At 48.8% G+C, this 23771-nt stretch overlaps 1 protein-coding gene across 7 annotated transcripts in view; it reads left to right on the forward strand.

The window, feature by feature from the left end:
- FBRSL1 (fibrosin like 1) overlaps positions 1–23771 on the forward strand; it is a 313547-nt gene that overhangs the window by 205885 nt on the left and 83891 nt on the right. For all 7 annotated transcript variants that reach the window (XM_036755653.1, XM_036755655.1, XM_036755635.1 and 4 more), the window contains exon 5: positions 21563–21592. In XM_036755653.1, the coding sequence (XP_036611548.1) occupies positions 21563–21592 (30 nt within the window). The remainder of the gene's footprint in view (positions 1–21562; positions 21593–23771) is intronic.

Genomic DNA, 23771 nt, shown 5'->3' on the forward strand with positions numbered 1-23771 from the left:
GTCAGGACCTGAGAGAGCCTCTGGTCCCACCTTCCGTTTCCATTGAGGGAATGGAGTCCAAAGGTGCTGAAGTGACTTGTCCAAGGTCACACGGTTGGTAAACAGTAGAGCCCATATTCAAGCCCAGTTCTCAGATGCCTCCAATCTAGAGGTTTTCCCACTGCATTCAGTCGAGTAAGAGAGGAGAAGCCTCCTGTGTGTTCCACCCCACCTCCTTTGGATGTGTGTTGATAGCAGAATCCTGGGACTGGAGAGACCTTGGGTATGGCCCCTGATTGTTTAATGTTCCTGGATTCAGAAAATGGAAATAGACTTGGTGTCAAAGGACCTGGGTGCAGATCCCAGCCTGGGTGCTTACTACCCCTCTGACCTTGAGTTAAGTCCCTTAAGTTCCTTGAGACCTCATCTGTGCAGTGTTGGAGGGTATTGGACCCGGAGACTCTATGTGATCTCTTCAGTTCTGCAGCTGTGATCCTCCCATTCTCCTGGACTGCCATATTGGTCCTCTCTGCCTATCCTCACACTAGCCACATTGGTACTGACCAGTTCGTATTGACAGTGCCCACCTCACAGGTTCAAGTGAGATAATATTTGTAAAGCTCTTGTGCAACAGTGCCTGACACATAGTAGGTACCATGTAAGTGTTTCTTCCCCCCGGGCACCCATCTGTTCCCTAGTACCATCATAAGGAGTAACATCCTATACAAACCTTAAGCAAACAGGCATCCGTAAAGTCAGAAAACCCTGAGTTCAAATTCTGCACACATCTGTCTGACCCTGGGCATGTCACTTAACCTCTAGGCAAGAGATCTAAGGCAGAGATGGTGCTGACTGGACCTGCATTGAGAGAGGGAGTTTTCCTCACCCTGGAATTCCCTAAACCAGTGAAATCCCAGAAATCTATTTCTATCTCTATTCTTGTTATCATTGGGGAGTCATTGGGACCTAAGGCAACTCCTGGAGAGAAGCTGGCCTTGCAGCACCCCCCAGCCTCCCCCAAAAGCAGCTCACCTAAAGTCTGGCCCTGCAGCCTCCCAGCCCCGTGGAAGAGCCAGAGAGGAGGAGGAGGCAGAACTTAGGCTGAAAACATGCTCAGCTCTGTTTGAGTAGCACTAATTTATATGACTTAGGTGGGCGTAAAAGGATGAGAAATGACCTTTTCAACATGACTCCAGATATAAAAACGATCTTACAATCTTATTATCATGAGAACATTTCGCCCGGTATTAAGCTCCATAAATTACCTTTTCCCCAAGCTAGTAACCCTGTGTCCCCCGGGGGCCAGCGGCAGAGGAGATGCCTGCTCCTGGCTCCTTATTTTAGCTGAATTGCTTAATTGGTGTGTGCTCTCCATCCCCGATTGAGCATTTGGAGCACAAATGAAGGTTAGAACCTTTGCGCTAGTTATCGACTGAAGGAAAATTGATTCACGCTCAAGAGTGCAGTTGGGAGAGAGGACGCGTGATTCTCCCCAGGAAGGAGGGCGCCGGCTCGTTCCTCGAGCCTCCCGCCCCACACCCCCACCCCCAATATTCCTCGCAAAGGTCAGGCCAGCTGAGCAAAATTTGTAAAACTCTGAACCATTGTTCAGGAACCCGAGATGATGTTGCCATAAGGAGTCCTGGGAGTGAATAAATCAGAGGGGGGAGATGGGGTCACCCCCATCCTGGTCCTTCCTTTGCACTGCTATACCCCATACACACACGCATATGCTGGGCTTTGGTCTCACGGATGGTGCAGTATGGGAGGAGGGCTGCTGAGTCACCTGGGTTCAAATCCTGAACTCTCTCAGTGACCTTTCACCTCCGTCAGCCTTTATGTCCTCATTTTTAAAATGAGGAGTTTGAACAAGATGACTTTTAGCCCTAAATCTAGAACACTGGAGTTGGGAACTGGTTTTGCTTTTTTTGGTAACTCCCCAGCACTTGGGGAGTTTTGGTAACTCCCCAGCCTGGCACATAGTTGGCACTTAATAGATGCTTGTTGATTGGTTACATAGTGCTCAATAAATGATTGGTAGTGGAAGGGAAGGAGGAATGAAGGAAAGAAAGGAAGGAGAAAAGAAGCAGAGCCAAGATGGTAGAGTAAAGGCAGGGAGCTCTTCCCTGAACCCCTCCAAACACCTTCGAATAGTGGCTCTAAACAAATTCTAGAGCGGCAGAACCCACAAAAAGACAAGAGTGAAGCAATTTTGCAGCCCAGGACAACTCAGAAGGTTGGTTAGAAAGGTCTGTTGCACAAGGGTGAGAGAGGAGCGCAGGCCGCACCAGCATAGGCCGGGCTCCAGCAAACCAGGAGCAGGTCTTGGGGCAACTGAGTCAGTGGCAGCAGGGGCAGTTCCCAGACTTCCCAGCCCACAGACAGTAAGGGGATCAGACAGTGGGTCGGAAGGAGATTTGCAGGGGTCCCGTTGCTGGCACCACGGGCAGTACTCCGTTGTATGGCCTATACTCGGATCCGGATCCCAATCCTGGCTCTTAGTCACAGTGTGAGGAGGAGCACTAGCACAGCAGAGCTGTGGTCCCTGGTCACAGTTCCAGAGTTGAAAAGAGTTCTTGGGGTCACTCACAAAGCAGTGCACAGTACAGAAGAGTAGCAAACACACCTCTCCCTAGATCATACCTCCTGAAAGAGCCACAAGCTTACAGGTCCCCAGAGTTACCTCTGAAAAATAGCTACATAAAAACCTGAAGCTTGGGACAGTGTCCACCTCCATTTGGCAAGCAGAGCCCACTGTAGCATAGAGTTAATAGTTGAGAAATAGGCTGGAAAATGAGCAAACAACAGAAAAAAAAATCTGACCATAGAAAGTTACTGTCTGGACAAGGAAGCTCAGAACACACACTCAGAAGATGATAACAAAGTCAAAATTCCTGCATCCAGTGCCTCAAAGAAAAATATGGTCGTGGAAGAGCTCAAAAAGGATTTTGAAAGTCAAGTAAGAGGTAGAGGAAAAATTGGGAAGAGAAATGAATGATGCAAGAAAATCATGAAAAACGAGTCAACAGCTTGCTAAAGGAGGTACAAAAAAATAGTCAAGAAAATAGCTCCTTAAAAAACAGAATAGGCCAAATAGTAAAAGAGGCATTAAAAAGTCACTGAAGAGAAGAATGCCTTGAAAAGTAGAATTGGCCAAATAGAAAAAAAGGTACAAAAGCTCAGTGAAGAAAATAATTCCACTTGCCCATGAGTTTATGAGACATCAAGAAACAATCAAACAAAATCAAAAGAATGAAAAAATAGAAGAAAATGTGAACTATCTCATTGGAAAATCAATTGACCTAAAAATTTGATCCAGGAGAGATAATTTAAGAATTATTGGACTTCCTGAAAGTCATGATCAAAAAATATCCTAGACATCATCTTTCAAGAAATTATCAAGGAAAGCTGCTCTGATATTGTAGAACCAGAGGCTAAAATAGAAATTAAAAGAATCCATTGATCACCTCCTGAAAGAGATCCCAAAACGAAAACTCCCAGGAATATTATAGCCAAATTCTAGACCTCCCAAATCAAGGAGAAACTACTGTGAGCAGCCAAAAAGAAACAATTTAAATATGGTAGAGTATATCACATCAGTATAACACAGGATGTAGCAGCTTTTACATCAAAGGACTGGAGGACTTGGAATAGGATATGCTGGAGGGCAAAGGAGCTAGAATTATAACCAAGAATCACCTACCCAGCAAAATTGAGTACAATTCTTCAGGGGGAAAAACGGACATTCAGTGAAACAGAAGACTTTCACACATTCCTGCTGTAAAGACCAGAGCTGAATAGAAAATTTTACATTCAAATAAACGATGCAAAAGAAGCATTAAAAGGTAAACAGGAAAGAGAAATCATAAGGGATGTGATAAGGTTAAACGTTTATATTCCTACATGAGAAAATATATTTATAACTCCTAAAACCTTTCTCATTATTAGGGCAATTAGAAGGAGTATACATAGACAGAAAGCAGAAGTGTGAGTTGAATGTGATGGTATGATAATTTAAAAAATAAAATTAGGGGATGAGAAAGAAGAATGCAATGGGAGAAGGGAACAGGAAGAGGTAGAATGAGATAAAAATTATCTGCCATAAAAGAGGCCTGAAAGAGATTTACAGGAGAGGGGGAAATGGGGGAAGTGGAGAGGGGAGCCCATGAACCTTACTCTCATTGGAATCGGCTCAAAGAAGGAATAACACACACACTCAGTTGGGTTTAGAAATTTATCTTACCATATAGAAAAGTAGGAAAGGAAAGGGATAAGAGAAGGGGGAAGGGAGGTGGAGCTGATAGAAGGGAGGGCAGTTTGGAGGAGGTAAAAGTCAGAAACAAAACACTTGAGAATGGACAGGGTAAAAGAGAGAGTAGGAAAAATGGGGAAAATAGGATGGAGGGAAATACATAGTTGGTAATCATTGCTGTTGAAAAAATTTTTACAGTGTGTTAATCAGATAAAGACTTCATTCATTTCTGAAACATAGAAAATGGAGTCAAATTTATAAAATTTCATGGATGCCCATGGATTTCATAGGGATGAAAAGGAGAAAAGAAAAGAGAAGTAAGGAAAGAAAGGAGGGAGGGAAGAAAGGAAGAAGTAAGGAAGGGGAAAAAGAAGGGAAGAAGGACTGACCCACCACCCATGTCTGACTATAGATCTCTGAATGACTGTCACTCCCAATTACTCAGGCTTGCTTACACACTCTCTAGTTTGGTGTTTCTTCCAGTTCTAAATCTGTGATGCCATCAATTATTTTAACTTTCACTTCTTTCTCAGGACTTACTGTACTTTTATGTCCCCATCCATACAAATGGACATCTGAAGCCCAACTTTGGTGGTGCCCTGCCCTGGACTGGCCCATCCCCGGTCCCTGGGCTCAGCCTCCAAGCATACCTCAACATAGCAGAATTGTACGCTCAGGGCTTCTGGTCTCTGCCCGACACAGTTGCCAAAGGGTTGGACAGAAGTAGCAGGAGCATTTGTGGGGACCCCTCTGGCCAGGCCTGGCTTTAGTGTGGCAAACAAAGCATACTTTACTTCAGGCTCACCTCAAGCCACTCCATATCCCACCTTCTGCACCAGTCACAGTTTCCTGGCTTAAGCCTTCTTGCTTCAGACTTCACCTTCATGTCGTGGATCCCCAAGGCCCCTTATAGAGACTGTAAATTCTGGGGCCGTTTCCCATTCCCTTTACTCCCACTTAACGAGTGGCTCTGTTAGTGTACCCTACGGGCTTGCCGTGTGCCCCACCTGGCTGGCTGGGGCTACAGAAACCCAGAGGGCCTGCTCCAGAGGTCCCCAAAGAGGCAACCCTGTCCCTATCTGCTTACTTCTGTCCCCTGTCATCAGGCTTAGACCCAGTTTCTTTCTTTAGCAGATATTCTCTGGCTTAGAGGTGACCTTGCTTCCTAGAGCAAGGCTTATCTATGCATGGAGCTCCTCAAACACATTAAAAGAGAAAGAAATTTTGGCCTGACAAATTTGTTGAACCACTCTCCTCCTGTCCAAGCAGTAGGGCTCAGGCCAGTAGGAGTTGGGAGGAGAGGCGACCCTCTCTGTTTAGACCTAGTGATATTCCCAAAGCCCCAACCCGATCCTCCAGTACCCAGCCCTCACCCCAGAAAATGTCACACACTTTCCTAGGTGTCCTAGCCCATGTGACCTCCCAACACACTGCCATTTATTGGCAGGAGATGTGAAAACCAGCTATTGCTAGCCAGACCCTTTGTGAATTTACCCAGGCAGGGCAAGAGCTGCTGCTGTTTCCTGGGCTGACAACACTTCTGTGGGATCAAATGAAGTGTTTTGCAAATCTTAAAGCATTATATAAATGCTAGCTACTCTCTTGCAGTAAGGCTTCTATGGCCTACATCTCCTGGAACAAGCACTCAATTTGGAATCAAAGGACTTGGTTCAGATCCTTATTTCTTGTCTGACTTTGGGAAGGTCGCTGCTGAGCCTCAGATCCTCACCTGTAAAATGCAAAGGACTGGACTCAGTTGCCTCTGAGGTCCCTTCTAACCCTTAAGTCAGTGATCCTGTGATCCTGTGATTCAGACATCATCTTGGCCTAGCTCATGACCCCCCAGCCTGGGCTTTATCCATTGAACGTTCTGATGTGATGGGTTCTGCTTACAGAGACTGCTTGTTGCCTCAAGGTAGAAGAGAGATGAGGGTAGGCTGGGAAGAGAAAGAAAGGCTGTGAACTTGTTCCCGGGGGGCTTTCACCCCTACACCCAGCAGGAACTGATGACTCACTTCAAGCACTGGCACCAGCATGCCTTACTTTTATTGGGTCTCCTTTGAAACCTGCCCTCTGACCTCAGAGATAGGTTCCCCTTGGCTCACAGTCTTCTTTAGCTGTGGCTCTGAAAGCCCAGACATTCTTCTGCAATTTTCTTCGCCTTCAGGGCGATGTCCTACACCTCAGTGCATCCTTACAGCAGGAGCTAGGAGAGCCTAGAGTCAGAGAGGGCCCAAAGAGGCTATGCCTTGATCACCAAGAGTCACCCCAGTGGGGCCTTCATTCCATAGTGCTCCCAGGAGTCCTAGTAATGGGCCTTCTGGAGCTTCTATCTCTGAAAGCCCGGAAGTCACTAGTGTCATTAGACACCAGCTCAAGCCCCTCCACCCCCCACACCCTTCTTGGACCCAGAGCTTTGTCACCTTCCTGGGGCAGAAGAGCTGAAATATTGTACTGGGAAACTGAATCCCAAAGGGAACATTCTCTCCACTCATGAATTTTTCATGTCTTTGTTTGAAAAATCCCTGGTTGACCATTGCCACTAAAGCTGAGTAATTAACACTCCCCCTGTAAAAAAGCAAAGGAGAAGGAGGCTTGTATTTACTGAGGCTTAATAGCTGGTTTGTTTTTGAATCTGGGTGTTAGGGGCGGGGGTTGTTGGTAAATTCCTTTCATCTTCCCCCAAAATAATATCCGACTTCTTCCCCAACACCAGCTTCCTGCCTAGTCTCTCTTAAGGTAGCAGTGGGGTACGCTCTGGTATGGCTTTGGCAGGGACAGCAGTGAGACTCCAGTGAGAGCCTTTCTCGATGGTTTAGTAAAGTAAGATGATCATAGGATTTAGATATGAGAAGGACTTTGGAAAACACCTCTTTATGCAACCTGTCCAAGAGGAACAGATTGAAGGGCGCAGGGAGGTTAAGAGACTTGTCCAGAGTCACACAGGTAAATGAATGGTAGAGTTGGGATTCAAACTCAGGTTGCTGTGATTCAGTATAGAGGCTCTTCCGTCTTCCTGGGTCTCTTCCTTTTCACAACAGTAACAGCAGCAGCGGGAGGAAGAGACCAGTGTGTTTGAATCTTGGCCCTGCCACTTACTCCCTGTGTGCCCTGAGGCAAGTTCTTTGCCCTCTCTGGGTCTGTTAACCCCATTTGTAAGATGAGCTGGCCTCTGAGGACCCTTCCCGCTCTAAGTCTGTGACCCCATGGTCCTGTGACCAGGCCATTTCTTTGGAACAGGACCTCAGGCTTCCTCTGAGGTTATCATGTTATCAGAGAAAGCCAACTGTCCCTTGACCATGGGGCCCAGAGCCCTGACCCTCAAGTTTCTACTCTGTCCTTGGCTAAGGTCAGGCCCCCAACTCTGTCCCCTCCTCTAGTCCACGCCTCTGCCACCATCCCAGCCACGTCAAGGCCAGGAGATTAGGGTCAGCCCTGACACGCTTCCTCGATGGCACCCAACACACCACTGGGGGCATGGACACAAGCAAAGCTGACCTTGATTCCTGGGTGAGATGATGGTGTTGAAGTGTCTCCCCTGAGACATTCACTCCAGCGAGAACAGGGCTATGTGGGGAGATTTCGGGGAAGTTGGGAAGCTGGGATAGAGAGAGAGGGCAGGCCAGGCAAATCAGACAACAAGCTTTTGAGTACTTTCTGTGTGCCCGTTTCTGGAGATACAAAGGAAGCCTTTCCCTCTCCCCAGATCCCACAGTCTCTGCTCTCAGGGAGCTGACATCTAATGCAGGAGACAGCGTGTCAAGATCTCCTTTCACAGAAGATGTAGACAGTGCATACCATTGCAGAGACCTGCCCAGATCCAGGTGGAGTCAAGCTTTTGGCAGAAAGTGAGGGCATCAGCTCCCCTCCCTCTGTGGACATGGTGGTGCCCAGGAAGGGAGAATAAGCATCTATGCGGCACCTGCTGTATGCCAGATGCTGTGCTAAACACTTCACAATGATTATCTCATTTGAGCTTCACAACAACCCCAGGAAGTAGGTGCTGTGATGGTCTCCATTTTGCAGTTTAGGAAACTGAGGCAGGTAGAGTGAAGTGACTTTCTTAGGGTCACACAGCTAGTAAGTGTCTGAGGCTGCATTTGAACTCAGGTCTTCCTGACTCCAGGCCCAGCCCCGCTACCCACTGCACCACCAGCCACCTCTTTAGAAAGAGCAGCTGCTTACAGGGGAAGCGGAGGAACCGATGTGGCAGCAGCCCCAATAATGGGAGGCCTCCCCTTACTAAGACATGTCCATCTGCTCTGAAGGGATCTTCCTCCCATAGGATATGAAAGTTCCAGGTCCCAGGATCCCATCCCCTTCCACAGTGGGGCTGTCCCCCTCCTCTCAGGGTACAGGGATCTGTCCTTGCACATCCCTTCAGCTGCTCTTCTGTGGCCCCAGGAACCTGCCTCTCTTCCAGTATATTGTGTCCACCCTCCATACTGTGTACATTTGTGCTGCCCCCACCCCACCCCCTACCCCTCCCTCAGTGCATCATGGAGATCTGTGTCCCCCCCAAGGTCCTTTCCCTTGTCACAAGAGGAACCTTTCCATCCCAGTCCTCAGTAGGGACTTGTCCTCTCTACACAGCAGGGCTTTATGTCCCTTCCACAAAAGGGGGTCTCTGTCCCTCACCTTCCTCCAGCAAACATCCATTCCTGTACCCTCAAACAACCCAGATCCCTGCCCCACAGCAGATGTGTGCCCCCACATATACAGCCAGCGCCTTTCTTTCCCAGGAGTGGTCTTTAACCCTTACATAAAGCAGTGGGGGCTTACTGTGCTCCCTTTTCATCCTGTCTGCCCCTATCATGCGGTCCTTTCATGGAAGGATCTGGCCCTCCTTACACGATGGGCTTGGGGGGGGGGGGGCTGGATCCTTTTCCCTTGCTCAGCCAGGGTCTGTATCCCTTCCTGTGGGCTTTGCCCACATTTCATGGTGGTCTCCACCTCTCCAGCCAGAATCTTTTTCTAGCGCCCTCCCACCCCTGAAGGTGTCTCTGCCCAGCTCTGCCCTGTGCTCCCCCTACCCCAGCAGTGATCCATGTCATCCCTCCCCTTCAACAGCCCTGGGGGGGAGGGGCTCAGACCGAAGGGAGCCCCCCACCCACCCACCCATCCCTGCCATTTTGAAGGTCGTCTTGCTAGCAGCGAGACAGATGGGAGGGGGTTTGTTCTCCCCCACCTCTTAGTCTGATTAATTGCCTCATTCAATTCCGACTATTGCAGTTAAACATTAATTCAGCAGGACTTAATAACGTATTCATTTATGACCCTGCCTGCTCAGGCTGACAATGATGGGCTGTTTTTGTTAATTATAGGGATCCATGAGCCCCGTCCTCTACACGCTCTCACTGACGGAAAACACAGCCCTGGCACACGCGTGGTCTTTGATGTGAGATAAATCAAACCTCCCCAAGGAGCCGGCTACAGGGAGAAATATTTCTTCCTAAATATTTTCCACCAAATGCGTCTTCCTGCCGACGCTGCCACGTTGGTTTAAGAAATAATCCAGGGAGATTTGTCACAGGCCGGGGTGGGGGGGAGTTGTCTTGCCAGGGTTTGCCAGCAAGATTGCCCTGGTCCCCTGGTAGGACTGGAGGAGGAAGCCCCTGCCTCCTAGATGAGAGAAGGCCTTTGTCTCCTTCCGGCACTAATTAGGACTCTCTCTAATTAGAAGGTTTTCTAAGCAGGCTGGGGATTCTTGGGCGAGGGGTTCAAGGGAGGGGGTTCGCTAACCAAGAGCCTCTGGCCCCACCAGCCCCAAGGGAGCAGGCAGGCATCACAGCCTTGGCAGGAGTGTGGCCCACCTTGCCTGGGACGTACCTTAGCCCCATCTCTGCCCCCTTCCCCCTCCCCAGGCTAGGGAAGTAGCCTTCAGAGGCGGAACTGCGCAGTGCGCTCTGCCCACGTCCCCCACAAAGGGGTGGAGGTGGCAGCCCTGCCCTTGATGGGCACACATCCCGTGGTGAGCTGTTCTGCATTTCTCTGAGGCCAGATCACCTACCACTAAAAATGACAGCTTAATAGGGATCGCACTTTCCACCTGGTGGGTTCTGCCGCGTTAATTAAGCGGGAAGCATCCAGATTGGGGGTGCCTTCCACGGCTCTGCTGGGAGGTGCTCTATTTCTGTCTCGAGCTGTCTCAGCAGATTGGTGGGGGGGACCAAAGCACTGGCATGCATCCCCCCCACCCCATCCCCAGTGCTGTGTCCACTCTCCTCCTCCTGGGCTTAGGCCAGGTCCAGGAGTGTGTAGCGCTCTTCCTGTCAGCCATACCCAGGCCTGAGCCTCTGCCTGTCTCAGAATCTCCACATTGAAGCAGCTCAGTGACCGTAGAACTGGAGTCAGGAAGGCCTGAGTTCAAAACCGGCCTCAGCAGCTCTATAGCTGTGTTGGCCATGGGCAAGTCACTTAACCTTTATTTGCCTCAGTTTCCTTATCTGTGAAGTGGGCATAATAATGGTAGTGCCCACCTTCCAAGGTTGTTGTGAGTATCCAGCGAGATCAAGTTTGGTTAGGACAGCGCCTAGCACATAATAGGTCCTTAATAAATGCTTGTTTCCTTCCTTCCTTCTACCAGGACCTAGGGCTAGGCCTCGGTCTCCCCTGCTCCACCTGGTGTCTTGTTAATAAGGCGGTTTAGGGGCTCGGACTTGAAATATGACGGTTCCTACCTCCACATTAAAAACTTGAGTTTCCAAGAACCAACTCCCGGATGTCTCTCATTGCTTCCACGCGGCCATGCCTGGCTCCAAGGCGCTTTGGCCCTCACAGTCCCTACAGATCATGAGACATAATAAATAAAAGAGGCAGGAGATAGAAATGATAAGAATGACCTCCCTTGTACTAGTCCCATCTCAGCAGGTTCTGGGCCCTCGGTGCTCAGCTCCTGGGTCACATGGGGCTCTTTGAGCACTGTCTCAGAAAGGGGGGAAAGAAAACATGATTGGGAATTAAGATGACCACGGTTCAGAGGGCGGCTTTACCCTTAATGTTAACTGCGTGACCTTGGGAAAGTCATTTCCAAACAGGACATCAGACCATTGGAACTCTTCAGGTCCTTGTATGTCTCAGTTGTGCTTCTGTTCTAGGTGGGAGTTCCCTAAGCAATAATGCTGAGTTATTATTAATATTCGTTTCAGTCGTTTCTGACTCTTCATGATCCCGTTTGGGGTTGTCTGGGCAGAGATACTGGGGTGCTTTGCCATTTCCTTCTCTGGTTCATTTGATGAGGAAATGAAGGCGAGCCAGGTTAAGTGACTTGCCCAGGGTCTCTCTCTCTCTCTCTCTCTCTCTCTCTCTCACACACACACACACACACACACACACACACACACTAGTAAGTGTCTGAGGATAGGGGCAGCTAGGTGGTGCGGTGAGTAGAGCACTAGCCCTGGAGTCAGGAGGACCTGAATTCAAATCCGGCCTCAGACACTTGACACACTTACTTGCTGTGTGACCTTGGGCAAGTCACTTTACGCCAATTGCCCTGACTTCCCCCCTCCAAAAAAAAAGTGTCTGAGGCTACATTTGAACTCAGGAAGAAAGTTTTTCCTGACTTTAGGCCTGGAACTGTATTCACCGTACCACCTAGCTGCATGCATGCTTTTGTTGTTGCAAAATAAATTGTTACTATTCAGCAAGGCAACAGAAGCCACTTGCTAGACATAACTGTGGCCTTAAAAATTAAGCACTTACCACATTCCGAATCGCAAATGTACCGTCTTTTGTGGATAAGCAACAGATCCCTCAATAATACAAACATAGACTTCCCCACATTCCCGACAACCCGACCAGCAACTTATCCTGGAGCCAGAGCATTCTGAAAGACCAAACCATTTCCTGCAGTCTCCTGGCCATAGCATCAGTCCATTAAAAAAAACCGAAGGAATGGCATTTTGAATACACGTTTCCACACTGGGCACTCATGATCTCTGAGACGCACAGGCCAAAAACCTTTTCAGACGCAGAGGCCTTGCAGAGATCAGAAGGATGGGCCCGAAGACTGGGGTCTGCATGCTCCCCATCGCCCAAGCAGCTGCTGCTGCCACCGTCCCAAGGAGGCTGCCAGCAAGCCCATCACAGATGAACTCCCATCTCAGTGCTTTTACTCTCCTACAAAAAAGCAGGCATTTGGTTGGCCCAAACGAACATAAAATCTAAAAGAATGGTGGGATAGTGACCTGTCCCAGGACAGGTTGAAAAAGATAACAAGATAATAGTGATTTTAAAGACATTTATGTGGCTCTTCAAGACTTGCAAAGAGCTTTTTTTTGTACAGAGCTTCATAGAAGGAGAGCTGAAAGAGGGGCGTCTCATCCAACCCTTCATTTCAGATGAGGAAACTGAGGCATCACAAATCAACATTACAAGTATAAGCAGGGAAAATGTCATTTCGTTGTTGTTCAGCCCTGACTCTTCATGACAGCACAGACCATAGCATGCCAACACCAGCCATTGGGTTTTATTGGCAAAGATACTGGAGTGGTTTGCCATTTCTTCTCCAGCACTTAAGTGACTTGTCTGGAGTGACCCTGTGCACAAAGTGTACAAGGAAGGACCTGCCCACCCCACTCCAAATCTCATATTCTCCCCGCTGTGCTACAGGACCGGACAGTTCCCCTTAATCATCTCATCACTATGTGCATGAGAGACTAGTCTAGACCATCCACGTCACTTTCTTGAGTGAAGACGGCAGCCTGAGACCAGGGGAGTTGGTCTCAAGGTTCTTCCCCTCTCCTCTCCATCCTCCTCTCACCCACCAAAGGGGTTTTCCTGATAAAGCCCAGTTCTTACCAAAGCATCCCTCTGCTCAGTAAACTCCAGCTTGTCCTGATTTTTCTCTAGGATCAAATATAAATTTCTTTGCTCGGCTTTCAAAGCCCTTCACAACCTGTCCCCAGTAAACCTTTCCAGCCTTCTTACGCACTTGTCCCCTGCCCAAGCTCAAACAGGACTTCTTGCTGTTTCTCATTGGTAATATTCCACCTCCTGTCTCCATGAGGTTGCCCTGATTGTCTACAATGCTTTCCCTCCTTACTTCAATCTCTTAGAGCCTTTGATTCTTCAAAATGCAGCTTAAACCTTCCTTGGGCGATTCTCATCCCATACCTTCCTCCACACCCGTGTTTTCCCCCCAAGAAAATTACCTTAAATTTATTTTGTGCATAATTTGCTTTTTTACTAACAAATGTATGTGTTTTATCTCCTGATACAATGTAAGCTCCTTGAAGGCAAAGATTGTTTCATTTTTTTTTTCATTCTTTTCCCCTCCCCCCTCCAACATGGTTTGCCCTTGTTGATTGGTGGATTTATTGATTAAGAAGAATTTTAGTGAACTGCATATTCATTATATATCTAGGGTATCATATGACAGCCAAGATTTCTGCTTTCCCAGATTGCACTAACAACAGAGTCCCCACTGTACTTGGCCTTGGCTAGATCATCTTTGGAATATAATGGGTACCACATTTCAAGGGCATTGACCAACTGGAGAACATCCACCAGAGTGGTGAAGGAACTGGAGACCTGGCCCCATGAGGACCAGAAGAAGGACTTGAAGAAGAAGAAAAGTCTCAGGGGAGACGTAATAACTGCCTTAAATCTGACTGGCTGTTGCAGGGACAGGCTATTTGATTTATTCTTCGCCTTGGAGGGTGGAAAACTTGGTGGAATTAGTAAAAATTTCAAGGAAACGGATTTTGATTTATGCTTTAAAAAAAAAAGCCTAACAATGAGAGCCATTCCAATGAGGAATGGGCCCCTTGAGGGGGCAGCAGGTTCCGCCTTGCCAGAGGCTGGATGATCATTGTGTGAGTGGACTCTTGCGGAGGGATGGCTTGGACTAGATGGCCTTCGAGGCTGCTTCCAACTCTGAGAGTCCGGGTAGTGAGGGAGGAAGCAGAGGTGACCCCGCCCTACCCCACCCTTCTGGAATCAGGAGTTGGCATCCTCCACAATTGATCAGCCTCCTTGTATTCTATCACCCCTTCCTTCCTCTTAGTCCAGAACTAACTTGTCCCATGATCTCAGATGAATCCCTTGATGTGAGCTCCTTGCCTTTGTTCGTACCATCTCTGCAACCTTACTTCTGCTGTTCTGAACTTAGGGGCTTGGATGTAGAATTGGGAAAGATTTGAGAATGTAGAATGTCAGAGCTGAGAGGACCCTTAGAACACATGATGTCATGGCTGAGAGGGCCCTTAGAACACAGAGAGTCAGAGCTGGGAGGGCCCTCAGAACACAGAATGCCAGAGCTGGGAAGGCCCTTAGAACACAGGATGTCAGAGTTGGGAGGGTCCTTAGAAAGCGCAATGTTAGAGCTAGGAGGGCCCTCAGAACACAGAATGCCAGAGCTTGGAGGTCCCTTAGAATACAGGATGTCGGAGCTGGGAGGACCCTTAGAACACAGAATGTCAGAACTGGGAGGGCCCTCAGAACACTTCAGAGTTGGGAGGGCCTTTAGATCAACAAGCCCAAATTCCTCATTTTGCAAGTGAGGATGTACCTTATTTCCAGGTAAGAAAATAATTAAGGCCTAGACAGGGTAAGTGGTAAACTTGGGATTCAGACTCCAATCCTGACTCCCATTTTATGTCTCCCGAGTTTAACACTGTGTCCTCTGCACCATGAATTGGGACCCTGGCCAGGTCCCATTTGATCTGGCTGGAAGGACTGACTCAATATACATCTATTAAACACCCACTGTATACCATGCCCCAGATACTAAACAGGATCATCTGGGATCTCTTGAGCACAAAATATCTAGCCCAATGGGCCCACAGGCCAGGGACCCTTTCCCCTGCCAATCAAGGCCTGTGTCCTGTATCACTGATCACTAAATTGGAAATGGTGTTTTACGGCAGCAATAAAGGAATGGTACAGCGTGAGGTACGTTTTTATACAACTCTATGAACTTTGTCATTGAAAACATTATAGCCTTGAATGTGAGAGCGCGGTGGAAGGCAATATAATTTGATTACCGATATTAATCACATAGAGTACAACATATAAAACCAGCAATGCATAAGTCTGACTGGAGCCAGAGAACCCTCATGTGCATCTCAGGGAGATTTATTCTCAGTAATATAATTCATTTGACATGAAAGTATCATAATTGCAGTTGCTAGGAAGAGATTTTTTTTTTCTTTTAAGGAAAAAGTGGCCCAGATTTCAAGAACAGCATGTTCTTTGCCTAGCTCCTCTTCTGAACCCAGAAACAAAAGCTTAGCCAAGTTTGTCATCCCAGGATGGTGGTCTTTGAGCTGGAAGGGACCGCCGAGGTCATCTAGTCAACCATCATTTCATCCATGGCCAAACAGAGGCCCATAGAGAGAGAGAGAGATTTATCAAGGTCACAGTGTCATAAGAGCCAGAGTCAGGATCGGAACCCAGGTCTTGATACAGATCCAGCACCAATCTTACTACATTACTGGGACCCACTTTTCATAAACCTGCCAAGCTAAGAAGCTGGGTGGGAGTGTTGCAAGGTGAAGTGCTCATGTTCCCCTATAGGTGCCTCCCCGCCACAGGTATCCCTGTGGCATAGCATATTCAGAAAGGAGCAATCAGGAAATTTAATTAGATCCAAGCTTTGGTGCTTTGTCACTTCGTTTCCATTTACCTTAGTTTCCTGCTCCATAAAATGGGCAGGAGTGGACTGGATTGGATTTCCTCTGCTATTTCTTCCTGCTCTGGATTTACAATCTTATAGTTCTGAGATTTGGGGGGTGCTGTCTGAGGTCTGTGTGTGGTTGGATGAGCATGTATTGCTTGGTTTTCTGCAGTCACCTTTTGAGCCTCTGGCGCCAGTCACTTTAACCATTGACTAACACACTTAATGGAACCACCATCTCCCCAGGTGTTGCAACAGCCTTGCTAGCAGCTACTGTGGCTGTGTAAAACCAACAACAACCAACACACAGAAGGCTGCCAGGACAAGTTCTTTTGATCTGCTTTACTAAGGAAAGCAACATTAAGGGGTTAACAATCTTACTTTATTCCAGCATACAAATATCATTCAATTAGTTCAGGGGGAAAAGCCAGCACCCTGAGCTTCAGAGTAAATACAAACAAATTACCAACCTACATATATGAACAGACCAAGTACAATTCAGAGTTACCAAGGAACCATCAACATCTGAGTTCAGCCGGGAGCTCCACAAGGCTGGCTCAGAGTCACGTGCCACTCCTGCTGGGGCTCAGAGCTCCGAAAAAGAAAGCCAACCTCTGCGCTTATATGTCCTGTTCAGGGCCAAAGGTGAGTCACAAATGCAACTCACCCACGTGACCTAAAATTGTCACAAAAATGCGACTTAAACCCATGTGGTCCAAAAGCCTCTGATGTCACAAACACGTCACTCAACCTCATGTAAACTAGGCTTTCCCTTGAGGCAGGGAAGTCACCAAGGCCTCCTAATTTAATCAAGGAAACAAAGGTCAAACTCTTCAAGGGCACTTGGTTGAGTAAGTGCTAAGAGCCCATCCTGATGCCAATACACCAGGGCAGGGTATATCCCAGCTCACGCTCACCTTCTCCTCCTGGGCAGCCTTTCCCTGCCTCCACCCTCCCCCTGCCTGTAGGACACCTTCTTCTATTTCTTCTCACATGTCCAGGTGGGATGGGGAGTTAGGTCTTAATGTCATATTTAGGCCGTCCATCTTTTGTCTCCTGTTCTTATTGCAACCACCATTCACCACAAGTATTTGCTAAGTTCCTACTATGTGCCTGGCGCTATACTAGGAACTAAAAGTAGAAAGATAAAAATGAAATAGTTACCCTTTCCCTGCTCTCATTTACTAAACACATTCTATGTGCCTGGTACTCTGCCAGATGCTAAGACTGCATTTCATCACAAATGACATACTCCTTGCCTTCAGGGAGCTAACATTCTGTGCGTCACCAAGCATGTACCAGATGGCTACTGTGTACAGGGCACAGGGCTGCAGAGCTGTAAAGGAGCTTACATGTATATATACACAGAAGCAGGTTAAAAAATCCGTACAGTCTAAATATGAGATGGTGGGGAGGAGAGCGGCAGGGTAAGTTGAGTCACTACGAGCCTCCCGTAACAAGTGGTTCTTAGCTAAGCCTTGTGAAAAGCCAGGAATCTTCCAAGGGAACAGGTGAAGAGGGAGTCCCCTCCGGCCACAGGGGATGGTCGGCAGCAATGTCGCCCATGACAGGGCTCCCCAATTTTCTAAAAGCATGAACTTGATGATGACAGACTCAGCCCATCGAGTACCCTGTTTCAGCACCTCTAGTAATCACATGCATATCTGTATATGTAGATGTAAATTCAGGCAAGCTCATCCGTGTGTGTGCACACATAAGTCTTTTTGTCTTGGTAGCCCCAGAGGCTCACGCTGTGCCTGTCACATAGTAGGTGCCTAATAAACCTTTGTTTAATTGAATTGAAGAGTGTGCTTGCGTAGACATACATGTAGGCTGATCTCACATGCTTGTGTGGATAGACATTCCTGGATCCACCACACACGCACCCACACGTATGACTACAAGCACACGCATGATCAAATGCATTAAGTTTGGGGGTGGTTGTGATTTTACAGTCTGTGACATTTTCAAAAGGCATTTGAGCTGCACGTCTCATCTCCCCCTCCCCATTCCCTCCCCCCCACCCCCTTCCCGGCACGCTCTAACGGGCTCAGCTCTGACTAATATTCCGTGTTTCACTCACCAAATAATCAAGCCGTGTTTAGCTCCTTCCTAGTACAGTGTTCTCTGAATTATTGAGGGTGTTTGATGTCAGTAAGCATCTGTGACAGAGGCCTCGAGCTCTGAGCGGAGGAGAAGGAGCCCCCTCCCCCCTCCTCCCCCGCCCCCCTGCCATCTCTGTTTTACAGAGAAGAAGCCAGGGCCCAGGCTACCTCTGAGTGTCTGTCCAGCCTGCCTCGCCTGGCCTTACCCAGCCTGGCTTCATCTGACCAGGTTCACCAGATTTGCCCATATTTGTGCCTGTATCTCCAAGCTTCACTCTCTGAGTTTTTCGATCTCTCTTTATCCATCTCCTACCCTCACCCTTACTCCTTCATCCTCTCCTGTTTCTTCCCGGTGGGGCTTACTGACCACAAGTGAAAAATAGCCACCGAGCGGGTTTTGACATTCCTTTGTAGGCCAAGCTCTGACTAGAGCAAGACGGCAGGGGCCTCATCCCAGGGGTCTTGCTCTTCCTTCATTAGCTTAGAACCTTGTGGGTTTGAAGATGGGCTTCCTTCTTCCAGAGGCCGGGTCCTGGTAAACCTCCCCAGTACAGTCACACTGAACCCACTCTACCTTCTTTGTCAACCTTGAGTTCTTCCTTTCCTGCTGCCAGCTGAGGCCCAAAGATGAGGACAAACCAAAGATTTGGGCCTTGCCTTTTTCTCTCTACTCCCTCATGGCCAATCCCTACCCCACCCCGGCCATAGCTTAATATCTCCCGCCCCCATTTCACAATCAGGCATTTGGGACAAAATTTTACCAGTCTCAATTCATCTCAACTGGACACATAGGATGTGACTACTATGTGCACAATGACAAGAAGGGAGATGAAGTGCTGTGTACTAGGAACAGGCAGCCACACTTTTATCACCAAAGCTCTTTACTTCTTAGAGCTGTACCTCTGAAAACCCTGAGAGCCTTCCACACACTGTGTGTCGAGGGGACAGATTTATCTCCTCTTTATAGTCCTGGAGTTTGAGAGATCGGTCACCTCCAGCACATGGAGAGAGAGTTATTGGGAGACACGCTCTACCACTCAAGGAAAGCCTTCTAACGCTATGATAGGGTAGGGCTTAAAAAGGCCAAGATCTCCCTCTTCTTCCAGGACCATCTCCAGTGGTCTTGATCTCTCCACTGGACCCAGATGGCTCTGGAGGAGAGAGTGAGGCTGGTGACATTGCACGGCCCTCCCTCACTTAAATCCAGTTCACTTGCATGTCCTGGCATCACCTCCCCGATGCCATGGTCCTTTTTGAGAAATAAGGGTAGGGCTAACATCCTACTTTCTACAGGAAACCTTCCTCCCCTCCTTCATTCGGTGCCTTCCCTCCATTAGTTCCTGTTTATCCTGTCTGCAACTTGTTGGCTATGTTTACTTGCATGTTGTCTCCCATTAGATTGTAAGCTTCTTCAGGACAGGGGCCATTTTGGCTCTTTGCGTGTCCCCTGGCACTCAACACGGTGCCTGGCACATAGTAGGCACTTAATAAATTGGTGGGTAGACTGACTTAGAATATAAGCTCCTTGATGGCAGAGACTGTGTTTTGCCACTTTTTGTAACCCTAGCGCTTAGTAGGACCATGCCTGGTACATAGTAGGCACTTAGTAAGTGTTTACTGGCTGATTGATTAATTGTTCAGGCAGAAAAAAGTCTTTGTAAAGCAAATTTGTTCTTGGGGTGTTATAACCACACCAGGAAGGAGGGAGGGCGGACTGCTCTAGGCTGCCCGAGCCCAAGCCAGTATCCAAAGAGTGTTGTGGGAAGGAGAATGAGCCGTGTTCGGTGTGGCCCCAGAGGACTGAGCCAGAAGCAGTGGGAGGATGCTGGATGGGCCACTTAGGCTGGATGGCAGTGAGAACTGTCCCAGAGGGGACTGGACTGCCTTGTGAAATAACAGGTTTCCCTCTTCAGAGGTCTTTAAACAAAGGCTGGATGACTGTTCTGGGAGAGTGCATCATAGAGATAATTCTTGGTTCAGATATGGGTTGGACTAAATGCTCTTGGTTTCCCTTCTCTCTCTGAGATTCCAGAAGAGCCACCCTCTGGACTGTGATCTGTGAGTAATAGACACATGCCTTGGCTCCATCCCCTGACACTTGGCCCTGTGCCCAGAACCATCCCCACTCCACTGCCCCCACCCCTGACTGTTCTTGCCCAGGGCCTGGCTTCTAAACATGGGCCTAGTGGGCTCAGAGAGAAATGTGAGGACTGGGTGACTGCTCTGGAGACCTAGGGGGCCTCATTAATTCACTCTTTCAGCACACCCTGACAGTGGACAGCCATGATGGGGGATGGCATGATCCATATTGTTGGAATGAACTTCTGAACTGCTGATCACAGATTGGGTTCATTGGAGTGTTTCAGAGTGTGTGTCACACAGATCAAGGGGCTAGAGACAAGGGACAAAAATGAAGCAGCCCCTGCCCTCAAGGGGCTTACAACCTGTCGAGGAGACGTAGAGGGTTCATCCTGTCTAGAAAAGGACCTGGGGCACAGCCAGTGGCATCTAATCCTCTGCTGCTGTCACAGACCCCCACAGCTCCTTAGAGGCTTTCAGAAAGAAGGCCAGCTGACCATTCGTGCTAAAAGCCATAGGTCAAATAGGCAGCCTGGAATGGTGGTAACGAAATGGCTTCACAGTAAAGAAAACCTGGGTTCGAGTCTCAGCTGTGATACAATCAAGGCCTCCCAACTGATCAAGCCAACAGAAATTCTCCCTCTGAGATTCTTAGTTGCAGAATTTGTCTTCTGCTTTGGTTAAAAGGAAATTTCCCTACATGGAAGAAATCTTAAACATGCATAAGGCCTTTATTCTGTGGAGCTTAGTGCCGCTCCTCCCCCCACCACACACACACACACACACACACACACACACACACACATTTAAAGGCCTAACTTTATGTACCCAGGAGAATAAGGGGAAGGGTCCCCGGAACAGGAGCTTAGGGCATAAGATAGACCTGGGTCCCAGTCACCAGAGATAGAGCCTCTGAAGCTGCTAGGTAACAGCTGTGTGGTTCTGTCCACGGGGGTGTGGCTGCCTGTTTCCAGGCACTCAGTGAAGGTGCCCCTGTGCTGGCCTAAGGGTCTTCATGCATCTGAATGGTTGGTTCCTTATACCCACCTCTCCCACTTTCCACTGGGCGGCTCTGGTCGGCTTCCTTTCCCACACTGTCCCCACAGTGCCCAAACCCCTGCCTAGTAATGTGGAGTTCCCAGTGGTTCCATAACAGAGGTACCCCTGCTAATTCCCAGACAGCTCACTCAGTGATACCAGGGGCAATCACAGCCAACGCCACCTCTGATTAAACCTTGTCTTGGAACGCCTTGCTCAGCCGCCCTCCACCCCCACCACATCCCCCCTCTCCCGTGTTCCGGGATTTCAAAAGGAGACAAATTTGCTTTTCTCTCCCTGAACATGAGATTTCCATTAGCAATCAGGCCGGAATGGGTAGGGCAGACTGGGAGGATCAAGGTGTGTATTTTGTGTTCCCTGAAGTAGGTGTTAACCAGAGACAGGGAGGATGTTAAATAATGATTTAAGAGGTTCATTTTAAAGGCTTTTTTTTTTACATGAAGTTTTCTCTCTTTCTCTCATCCACAGTGTGACAGCGAGAGCGATGTTGACGATAAGGTAAGAGTTCTTCCCCCGACACCTCCTGGATGAATGGAAGTAAACATCCTTTCTCAGCAGGCTCACTCCCAGCCCAGTCCCAAGCCCAGAGATGGCTATTGCCCCTTCTCGGGCTTGATCCTGGGGGATTATTGACCCTCCGTCCTCACAGGGAACATTGGCTTTGGCGTTGGATTGTCTAAGTCCTTTGTTACCCTTCCTTCTGTCTTCTGGCATGAGAATGAGACGGGGCAGAATGGGTCATTGGAGCCCTGGCAAAAGCCCCTAAAGGGAGGAGAATCTGAGAGTAAGGAACAGGAGGGTTTGGGTCCCAAATCCCCTTAATAAAAGGATTTGTTCTGTGAAGTTTGGATTCCATCAAAGGGCTGCACTTGAGGACCTAGAGGGCCACATGTGGCCTTGAGGCTGCAGGTTCCCCACCCCTGGTTTGGGATAATCTCTGGGCTTCATTTGTCAGTCTGCTCTTCTCCCACACCCACACCCCCAATCCCTTCACCACAGATAACTGAGAGATGTCTGCAACATATCCGGGTTCCCTGGGGGAGGACAACATGGTTTCTCTGTGTCAGAGAGCGGATGATCCATTGTGAGTTTCCACAGTGACAGCTTGATCTCATGCCCCAGGAGGCCGAGAGAGGGCCAGTGCCTGTGCTCACAGAGGAGTGGGAGGGTGGACCATGTGTGTCTGTGGGAAGGGATATGTTTGGATATCCACTGTGAGTGGGGGCAATGGCCTTGGGACATGATTTGGGTGTATGGAAGAACAAGGATTGGTGGCTTCTCTGACTGTGAAGCAGGAAGGAGCTGCTGAGATCACCCTTTCCCAGAGGGGAAATTTTCCCATCCATCCTGCTCAAGCCTTCTGTGTGCAGTAGGTCAGTGGGTCACCAGGCATCCACTAAGCACCACTGTGTGCTGGGCTTTTGGCTAAGAATACTCTGGAAGGTGCTAGGGCTCCCCTGGTTTGGCGTGGCTTCCCCAGGGAAGCCAGAAACGAGGATGCAGAGGGCATAGGGATGGGGAAAGACAAGCCAGCTATGACTCGGTTTATATGTAATGTATGCCTCCTTCCTGGCAGACATCAGGCTTGAATAAGGAGACTTTAGAAAGGAGAGAAGGGCCATAACATTTGCTGAACCAAACCCAGCTCCCCTGTCACCTCAGTGGTAAGGGGAGGGGAGAGGCATCCATCACAGGGTGGGGGGGCAGGGCTGTGGGTGCTGACAGGCGCCAGGCAGACCACCATCGAGTCCCCTGGATGAAGCTATAAGTGACGTGCGGCGGCATTGGGCAGACGCGCCATTAACGACATTCTAAATTACCCCGGCGCCCGGGCGAGCAGCGTTCCCACCAGACTGACGTTTGCTACATTGGGTTTGACTTCACCTTGTAGTGGAGAAATTGAAATCTGAACTACATTGATTAGCTTTCCGAGTGCACAATCGGAGGTTACCTTATGAGGAAGCAGCTTTGAGCCAGGCAGGCCCCATGGGGAAGTGGGAGTGGGGAGGTGAGCAAGCCGCACACACCTGCACACTCTGGCTGTGCCAGGGCCTCAGGCAGAAGGGGGGCCTGAGATAACTCTTTCCCCAACCAGTCCCAAGCCCAGCAATTCCCTGGGCCTACCAAATTCTTCCAATTCCAAATCCAGTGTCCTTTCCATCCTTCCATTCTGCTTCTGATGTGAAGAGTCCTGGACTGGAAACGAGGAATAGCCAGGTCAAAATGCTGCCTCCACTATTTGCTACCTGATTGCCCAGAGACCAGTCACCTGGCCCTTCTCATCCTTGGCGTCCTCATCTATAAAGACTCAGATGAGTGTGTGTCAAGTGTGTGCAGAATGTTAAATATCAGTGTCACTTACTATTTCTCATCATGGCACCCACAGTAAGAAGGAATGGCAACCTTGGTGCAGCTGTGGGGGTCCCCAGAGCACCGGCATCATCCCTATGCAAGTGCCCACTCACCCTTGGCCATCTGTGGCTAAGTATATACATGTGGACATGGGAAGTGATTCCCCTCCTGACGTTGCTCATTTTCTTTAAGCCCAGCCCCTCCCCAGGCAGAGGCTCGAGCAAGGTCCTAGTCTGGAATCAGAGATGTTCATGGTGGTCCTTGATCTGATCATTGCAGACCCCACTTTGTGAGGTGGCCACCCCAGCCACATGGCCTTCCCCTC

Source organism: Trichosurus vulpecula, chromosome 1 (genome assembly GCF_011100635.1).
Source record: "Trichosurus vulpecula isolate mTriVul1 chromosome 1, mTriVul1.pri, whole genome shotgun sequence".
NCBI lineage: Eukaryota > Metazoa > Chordata > Mammalia > Diprotodontia > Phalangeridae > Trichosurus > Trichosurus vulpecula.